Genomic DNA, 9,502 nt, shown 5'->3' with positions numbered 1-9,502 from the left:
ATCAATCCCAGGCCAGCACAGCGCGTACAGTGCAAACCCTCAAGGCCACCCCAGCACGTGGGGCTCTCGCACCAAGCAAACAACCTGCAGCACCGGGCGCGCTAATGCCACGCAGCAAGAACACAGCCCATTGCTCAGGGACAGGAATTATCCTGCTGGTGCTGGCAGCGTTTGAGCAGCACCTCACCAGGAGGCTTTCATCAAACAGAACAGCTGCCTGGCCAAGATAACCGAGGGGAAGGAGGGGCACGGGGGCTTCCTCCTGAAGCAGTATCCAGCCTTGCCTGCTGAGCTTGTCCACCTGATACCCACCCCCACTGTTATGCACGTCCTCGTGTACCCAGACCTCCCTGGTGCAAGTTCCCAGGACAGCGATGGCTGCTACAGCTACAGCGTTCACTCTGATGCAACAAAATGATTCTAATGAAAATCTCCCGTTACCAGCAGCCAACTTCAGCAGAGAAAACAGAACTTATTTGTTCAACAACTGCAGTTTGCTATTAGCACAGACTTACTGGTGATGTAGCTAAATCAGGATGAACAGCTTAAAATATGGCCTGCCTTCATCATCCACAGGAGGAAGTGACGGCAGAGAACTGAATCCACAGGGGGATTTGTTTCATCCAGAAGAGAGGGAATAGTAGTGGCAGGAGTTGGATTTAGCCAGCAGTGCTCAGAGCAACACAGCCTGTTATTCCCCTACCTCACAAACAAACTGTGGGTCAAAGTTACAGCTGCATCAGCTGGAAGGATCATTCACTTGCACAGCCCCAGGAGCAATATAAGCAGGAATGCCAGGACAACAACGTTTTAATAAAGGTGTAATGAAAGTATATGAAAAGTAACATTTCCGAGTCCATCAGGATTCTTTGACTTTTTATTACTGGAAAAGATGCAGTTTCCACTGTAGATTTGCATTGAGTTTTGGTGCAATGAGTAATTCTGGATCTGAAAGGCAAAGATGACAAATGTCAGAACAGAAGGTAAGAGCAGCATGGTTTCCTCAGGTCCCGTCATCTAGTCAGCTTGCTTTCTTTCCCATCAAAGAACACCGAGAAGCCTCAGCCAGCATCACCTTTCAGCGACAGATCACCAGCCCACACTGAAGGCTGCCCAGCAGAACCGCACGCAGAAATGGATTCCCTTTGACAAATCAAGTCCCGTCTCTACTCAGTGTTATCATTTGGAACAAAGAGCAACAACTTGTGGCAGAAAGCAGGACTCGGTTCATTCATCAGCAGCTGGGACATCCCTGCTGCGCTGTCGCACTCAGCAGCCATCCAGACCTGTGGGCTGTGCCTAGAAGGCAGAGTTTCCTCTGCAGCCAGCCCAGCCAAGCAGCAATGGGTGGCTCACATCTAGGGGTTTGTTAATTTTTTCCTGGCAATTCCAGTACTAGGTGGAGAGAGGGAAGACAAATGGCGGCTCTCTCAGCCTTAAAATTCTATCAGCTGCAAGGGCTTCAAGGTGGCAAAGTATGAAATGCCATAGACTCACCTGCTCCAGAACCCAGCCAACATTAGACAAAAGGATAAATTCAGAAAGTACAAGCAGAATTATCTGACGCACCCCTATGGAAAGGGACTTCCAGTTCCCTCACAACACACAGAGGCTAAACACACGGGAAACCAGGAGCAGCACAGTTCAGGCAGCAGTTTTAACACCGTACTTCAGAGCAAACAAAACCTTATTAAGATGGCTGCTCACTTGCCAAAAGGAAGCTGACAACCTAATGTAAAGCAATAAACTCCTAGAGATGAAGAACACTGCAATGCCTGGAGAGCCCCGGAGCTCTCTCTGGCTGCAATGATGCTTCACACCCACACGTGGCCAGGAGCCTGAACTAACCTTGTACAGCAGGAACCACCATCCTCTTCTGCTGATAGGCAGCCATAATGCTGTTTGCAGTTGAATTGGGTCCCAGGACCTGTGAAGAAACAATACCCATGTTCAAACCTGCACAAAGCAAGGCACAGGGTAAGGATGGATGCCTACAGAGAAAACTGTCAACAAGAATGGAAGCAGCTGCAGGAGATCTCACAGTTTAAAATGATCAGAAATACGGGATCAAAGCCCAGTCGTGTCTCAGGAAAACCAAAGGAGGGGCAGAAATGCAGAACTGCTTTGAGACAGCTTCTCAAGACACAGAATCCCCATCTCAGCACTTCTTTACTGTGCTTTAAGTGTCACGAATTGGCAGAACTACTTTCATTACAGTACCAGCAACATTTAAAGTTCACTGGGGAGCCTCAGCATCCGATCGCATTCAGCAGTTTCAATCTGCCCTTAAATGGGGAAGATACTGGGGAATACTTTGTGTTCACCCCGAATGCTTAAAAACTATTTTGGATATTCTACTTCGCAAGGGAACTAGTACTGTCCTCACGATTTTCTAATTACGTGCAAAGCTGAAGCCCAGAAGCGTGACAAAACCCATCTACTTGCAATACACTCCTCATGACACACTGGTTCAGATTACACTGACCAATCTGTTAGCTGTTCATCTCATGACAATGAGGGTGGACAGCCACCATTCCATTACATAAAAGCTATGCTAAAATTCAACCACGTGGGCTAGAAAATAACACAGTTTTCCTCTGTTCCACAGGAAGCTGTATCTATCATACATTTTATACTGCATATTGATTCAGGAGGCGCAGTGCTCCTACAATATCCTGCACAAAGTATTTGCTTCAACTCTGTAGAAAAGGGCAGATTTAGAAAGCCAGGGAAACGTTCTGTACTCATTACTGGAGAACACAGAACACTACCAATTGCTTGATATTGTATAGCAGGCATTACAGGTAATGAGGACAAGCACAGACCGGGTTGAGAGAACTCTGCTGCAAAGCTGGAGTCCAGATTTCTGGGATTGAGGTCTCCATCAACTGCAGAACTTGTTCCAGGACTTGCTGCAGCTCCTCAGCCTGCTCATCAAAACCAAACAGCACGAGCTGCTTCAGAAGAACATGTATGTCTCCTGCAGAAGGAACAGGAACACAAGTAATGGCACCTCACACAGGTGTGCTAAATAAACAGCAGTACTGTTCTGGTATAGAGGTGTAGGAAAGAGCTGCAAACCGGGACTGGTTCTCTGCTCCTACCCAGCCACTATAGTGCCCGAGTATAAACGTGAGCCAATCCTGGCACTGAGAAGTCCTCATTTCTCTGCTCCCGAATTTCCAAATGAGGAGAGCTCATCACACTCCTAGGTGCTCCTCCCAGCAGAGGCAGACAAACCAAATCAAAGTCCACCACAGACAGCCTATGCACCGTGAAGCTCCTCTCCCCAGCACACCCATTACGAACGAGACGGAGCACACTGCCACATCTCTGAAGTTAGAGAGCAGATTAAAATCACCGTATCATACCCTTCACAGAATCAACGGCACGGACGTTTTCACCCAGAACTTCCAGAAGGGCCATCTCTTCAAAAGGACTCCCCTCTTTCAAGCTGTACCTCTTGCGCTCAGCCTTGCGACGGTTCTTTGAGGATCGCCTAGGAAAGGAGGATGCCTCATTTCACCCTGCACAGCAGGATGAGCTGCAGCAGGGTAAGACTGAAGGGAAGTCAGCAATGGTCGTGCAACTTCTTACTCAGTTCCCTTAGCTCTTCAGTAAGAAGGGGCTGCCTGTAGGCTGATAGATCTGTATCAATGTTTTCCATAATACTCCACCAATACCCCCTGCTCACTGAAACACGAGCCCGTAGCTGGGCTGGCAAGCTGTACAATCTCATCTCCTCTGTTCCAGCAAGGTTAAAGCATCCCTCCAAGTACAGCGTAGGATAAACTGTTTGACAATAGTCGCTAGCAGCTGAACTTCACTTACAACAGTTTGGTGTCAGAGTCCGCACTTGCCTTTGCACATCTTCCTTTCTGCTATCTCCTCCATCTGTGTGCTAATACAGCTCCTGATCCATTATCACAGGAAAGCAACTTCTAATCGCAAGTCAGTATGGGTAACTTAATGCCCCAATACAACCATCTCAGTCTGATACAGATATGCTGAAGATTAAGGTTGCATTTTCTTCCCTGTTCAATCTGAGCCACAGACAGCGCCCCGAAAAGCCCACGCTTTTTCCACAAGTGCATCTTCTCTGCATTTCAGATAGGTAATTCAGAAGTGGAACTACAAATCACATCAGTCTTTAATGCAGCCGCCTAATACTGGAGGTCATATTAAAAGCGCTCAAAAGCAACAAAGAAGCCCACTGTGAAAAGAGAATAGTTATTAAATTGAATAACAACCCCCAATTAGGGTGATGAGGCACTGGCACAGGCTGTCCAAAGACAAGGATGCCTCATCCCTGGAGGTGTTCAAGGCCAGACAGCCTGGGCGGACTGAGCTGGTGGGAGGCAACTCTGCCCATGGCAGGGGGTTGGAACTGGATGAGCTTTAAGGTTCTTACCAACCCAAACCATTCTATAGTTCTATTAACTACTAAAAATGCAAAACTTGAGACAAAGAAAATAAGCCCTTCGCACAAGCTGTTAATGTTTGAGAAACTCTGCCCATTTCCTGTGCCAATCCTCCTACAGTCAGCTATTCTGGCAACATGCCTGCTGCCTACAGAGACAGCTCCTGCAGAATCTGTGCTCACAGCTCCTCTGCTGGTCAATCTGTTCCTGCTGCACTACTAGCTTCTGGCATTTTCTGCTCTATCTCCCCCAGTAAGAGTTAAAACAATCAAGAAATGCCTGTAATTAAAGCAGCTTCAAGATATGTACAGCTGCTAGGAGGAGCATGACAAACACGAGTAAGCTGCCCTCCCAAACAAAGGCTGATGCCAGGCCAGCCACCATCTAATTTAAAGGCAGATACCTACGCTGATATTCTTGAATTGCTGTGTGAATATCTGCTGTTCATGTCGCTGGCTGTCATAACACTGCTGGTTTCAGACAAAAGGTCAAATTCTGGGCAGTTTGGCACTTCATAATCTGCAAAACACATTGACAACTGTCACAGTATAGGAAAAGATCACAGTTATTTCAGGCTTTCTCTCTGGGTAATCTATGTACTTTCTGGAAAAGCAGCCTTGTAGATTCATTCTACCTGCTGGCACACTGGAGCCTGGTGGCTCTCGAGTCAACTCAGCCCACAAGAAGAAAAAGAAATTGTGAGAACGCTGCTCCTCTGCCCTGGCAAGGACTGTGATTATCAATTGAAACAGCACAGTCAGAAGAATAACAATCTCAGAGAAACAGATCTGGACCAGAACAGAACATTCTGCTTTTAGAAAATTTCCCCAAGCCTCTGTAAGCTGGTAGGTGAATGTGCATAGTAGATTCTCAGCACAAAGGATGTGCTGGGCACTGTCTGACCCAGGTAAGCTAGCACTACACAGACAATGGTGTCTCATTCTGAAGAGCTTTCAGTGGTGTTTAGCCTTTTTATCCCAGGAAAGCTGTGATACAGATTGTACTGAAAATAAAGGCACCTTTATGGAAGATCAAGGTCAAGTGAACTACGGTGAGAGTAGCAGCTGAGTCGAATGCTGTTTCTACAGTCACAGATACTACTGGAGGCACAAGAGCACAGCTGCACAAGGGTATATAGGAACCACGAAAAACAACCAAAGAAAAGATGACCACATTTACTTATGCAGGAGAAAGCCATATGCATTTCAATACCAACCCTGCAGGCTCTCACAGGCCTTCTCCTTCAGTTCTCGGACCACTCGCAGGCGACTCTTATGACGAAGAAATGCTGTTTTCTGAGAGTCTAGGAATATCAGCTGACTTTTCTGAGCTGTTCAATTAAAAAAAAACAAAAACAGGTCCGAGATAAGAACACAAAGATTTGTACAAGGAGTCAGAAGAGCATTTTTACACAAGGAGCTTGAAGGAGCACAGTCCTTCAGGAACCTTGGAAATCAGCTGCAAAGCTGATAAAATGACTAGAGTGGAAAAAAATTGAAGCCTGTAGCACAGGAGGTCACCAAACTTAGATGCATCTGTCTATGGAATGAACTAACTTGCCAGACAAGCATCTTTCGAACAAGAGCCTGCTTCTTACACAGTAAGAGAAAGCTCTGTGGCCATGTGGCCACGCCTTCACATTAATTAGGCTTAAGCTAAATGAAAATATTCCTCAATTCATAGAACTCACTGCCCATAGCATGAGAACAAAGAACATCCAGTATCAATTACTCATCCTTTCACGACTGAAGAGAGAATAAAGATACGAAATCACTGTTTCAGCTAACTGGCCAAGGTCAGTTGGGTGGAATCAAAGCATCCTTCCACGGAGCTTCCAGTATTAGCGTGCTGTGGCTTCCCACAGACCCAGTAAAAACCTCCTTTCACCACCAAAACACAAGCAAGTCTCAGATTCTTGCACATATTCACCTTCTATTATGGCAGGTTTGAAGTTGGTCTCCAAAATATCCAGTCTATCATACTTGTGAATCTGGATCAGGAAAAGGAAACAAGGTATTATTTAAAGATATAACCCAGATTCCATCCCTGTACTTGCACTCTAAAAAAAGTACTTTCTGCTTCTTACAATCCAGACAATACTTCTGGCTCTTGAGATATGAAATGCCTTACCAGTCTTAAAGCCTCTTCCCAGAAAGCACCTTCTAAGAGCAGGATAACAGCCTCTTCATAGTCCTGTAAAGTAAGAGCAATCATGTGCTGCTGCCGATGCTAGTAACACACATTCAGGCAGCACCAGCCCAGAGGCACAGCTCTACTCAGCAGTACTGGTCAGGACAGCACCGCTGTGACACGTATTCTGAAGCACTAAAACTACAGCATAAGGCTGACCTTAAAAATAAAAGTCCCTTTCTAAGGGAAAGTCCCCCCAGAACTAAGTCTTCTTTGTTCTAACACTCATGCTCCAGATCTCGGAACCAAAAGCTTCTCATACCAAAGCAGAGGCAACTTCATCAGTAGGAAACCTGGCAACAGAGCATCCATCCACCCCCTGCTGACTGTATCCCCTGGACCTGCTCTGTTCTCCCAGAGAGGGCCTGTGGCACGGACTGCTCTATAGTCAGCACACACTGAGTCTCACGTGGCACAGGAGAACAGAGGAAGCAGGGACAGACAAGAGGGTAATGGCATTACCTCAGTGTACTGCTCCAGGAGCGTGGCTGCCTCGGCGTGCTTTCTCTGTTCAATCAGTTTTCCTACAAGAAAAGGCAGATTTCGGTTTGTCATCAGCAGCTGAATTTTCTACTAGAAAACAATCAAGCAGAGGAACATGACATTCACTGTAGCACTTTCCACTTGCTTACACACTTACTTAATTTGCCTGATAAAATAAGGGCTGCGTGATGCCACTTCATCTGCCTGTTGCTTGTAAAATTGCTGGTGCCTGTTCCTCACTGCCACTTGAAGAACTTCTCCCCAGCAGTGTGAGACAGAAACCTCCTAACAGGAGGGAGGCAGGATGCAAACAGGAAATCTCTCATGAAAGCTTCAGCCTACCTGCTGGGAGGAGATTGCCTCCTGCTCTCTGAGCTACAGACAGCAAGCATCAAATCTGTGAGGTTCAGGACCTCCAGTCCCCTAAAAGCCAGCACCAGCTTTGTAACTGACTTGTGTGCTATGGTGTAAGAGAGAAAGTGACACACAGAGCCAGAAGAAATTACCTGAGCAAAGCATTCGCATCCAAGAAACTTATATCTGCACATCCCACTAAATTACAGATGTGATGTAAGAGATTTGCTAGAAGCAGCACCAAGATATGAACTATCCAAATTGCATTTACTGACAGAAAAGAGGAAAATACTGCAACATCCAAATCTGGAAGACCGCTCCCAGGACCCATATTCCCACTGTTTATGTGATGTTTCATAAACTCTGCCTCTGAGTAAGCTAAAATCAGGATGATGCTCCACTGGTCTTGCTGAAATATATGCCAGGCCCACAGCACATCTCATGCACACACACAGTGTGATGTTTCCTAGTGAGCACAAACCCTAAGACAATCCTTTTTTTTTTTTTCCCCTGCAGTAGGAACACAGATTGCTTTACAAATATCAGCTGGTCCTGGCTACCAGCAGCAATCAAGGAGCAAACACGAAGATGCAGAACTGAATTATCCAACAGCCCTTAAGCTCTGTGATCACGCAGTATTTGTGTCAATGATATCTAGAGGCCTCAGTCATGTCAGACACTTCGAGGAATCTTCATTTACAGAGGATAACCAAGGAAAAGGTTTGGTTTCAGGTTGCAAGGCGAGTGCAAGAACCAGACAGTCTGGGGCAACCAAGGCCACACCTAGCTTAGCAACTCCTGGGTGCCCAGCAACTCAGCTCCAGCATTTTTTGGTTCCAGTGAGAAACAAAAGCAACGTGCAACCACGCAAACCCTTGGATATCACAGGCCTTTAAGAAAAACACTGCTGAAGACTGAGGTTTTCACTGATTTTTAGTAAAAATCACAATGAAACAGAAATAAGAACAGGTGGTTTTGGTCTGCTTGCTTCCATCTTCTCAAGGCCTACCTGCCATGGTCCGTGCCAGGCTGGAAAGCTTATCCTTTGTGTAACCTAGCCGAGTGGCCATGCACAGGGCTTGCTGCCAGCTGCCACTGCTCAGAAAGGCATCCAGAGCTTCTGCAAAGATGCCAGCCCGAGCAAGTATCAATGCAGCCTGTTCATAAAGCTGCTTCTGAATCAAATACTCCCCATATGCACTGCTGATATCCTGTAAGACAGGGACAAAAGAGAAGTAAGAAATTAGCTGTAGAGTTAGCAGCAGTTCTCCGCTACTAAGAATTGTGCAGCCACCACCAAAATCCTTCTCTCCCCTTCCCTGAGGAACCGCCAGGCACAATGTTCCTACATTTCAAACTTTATATCAGCCCAAGGGTTGATGATCAACATATGCAGAAATTTCACACAGAGCTAAAGCAAGAGACTCAAAGAGGAATCTAACTTTCCAAGCTGGGTAAACTACAGACTGCAGAAAATCAGCCCCTTCCTTCCTACTCAGATGAGTAAAGTCTGTGAGAAGGTCCATCTGAACTATGTCACTCCAGGATGGAAAGACAAGGGATAATGCAGGCCCTGTTAACTCTGTAGGCACAGGCTGCTGGGAATCAATAGATGGAGCTTCTCTAGTCTTCTCAAAACTCATAGTCTCTATCAAGAAGAGGATGATGGATTTGCCTGGAAGAATACAGAAGGAATAAAGAAAGTCTCCAATAGGCCAGAGCCACTGGAGTCATCCTCAACAGGGGAATCCTTTCCACACTCATCTTGCTGCAAACAGACAGTTTCTGCATCTCCCCTCTTACTTCATCAACTTCTTTTATAAAGGCTTGTTCGCTGTATATTTACATAATCTAAATTAAACAAAATTAAATGCATTCATTTATATTTTACCTTAGCTTTGAGTGAGCTACAGTTCTTCAACAGCACTGACATCAACAACAGACCCTGCAGTATATCTAGAATAGCTGCAAGCTCTTAACCACTCTCCAGAAATGTCTACACACAACAAAATGTCTCTATACAGAACGTCTCCTGTAGTGCCACAGAAAAATCC

General features: G+C 46.0%; 1 protein-coding gene across 1 annotated transcript in view; it reads right to left on the bottom strand.

Moving 5' to 3' along the window:
• ELP1 (elongator complex protein 1) overlaps nucleotides 793-9,502 on the bottom strand; it is a 34,452-nt gene continuing 25,742 nt past the window's right edge. Inside the window, exons 27-36 of the mRNA XM_021380212.1 lie at nucleotides 8,458-8,659; nucleotides 7,074-7,135; nucleotides 6,552-6,614; nucleotides 6,351-6,411; nucleotides 5,638-5,751; nucleotides 4,829-4,940; nucleotides 3,372-3,499; nucleotides 2,826-2,980; nucleotides 1,849-1,927; nucleotides 793-948 (exon numbers count right to left, since the gene is read on the bottom strand). Of these exons, the coding sequence (XP_021235887.1) occupies nucleotides 881-948; nucleotides 1,849-1,927; nucleotides 2,826-2,980; nucleotides 3,372-3,499; nucleotides 4,829-4,940; nucleotides 5,638-5,751; nucleotides 6,351-6,411; nucleotides 6,552-6,614; nucleotides 7,074-7,135; nucleotides 8,458-8,659 (1,044 nt within the window). The 3' untranslated portion in view covers nucleotides 793-880. The remainder of the gene's footprint in view (nucleotides 949-1,848; nucleotides 1,928-2,825; nucleotides 2,981-3,371; nucleotides 3,500-4,828; nucleotides 4,941-5,637; nucleotides 5,752-6,350; nucleotides 6,412-6,551; nucleotides 6,615-7,073; nucleotides 7,136-8,457; nucleotides 8,660-9,502) is intronic.

This window comes from Numida meleagris, chromosome Z (assembly GCF_002078875.1).
Source record: "Numida meleagris isolate 19003 breed g44 Domestic line chromosome Z, NumMel1.0, whole genome shotgun sequence".
Taxonomy (NCBI): domain Eukaryota; kingdom Metazoa; phylum Chordata; class Aves; order Galliformes; family Numididae; genus Numida; species Numida meleagris.
Note: the sequence above shows the minus strand (reverse complement) of the source record. Positions and strands in the feature narration are given on the sequence as shown.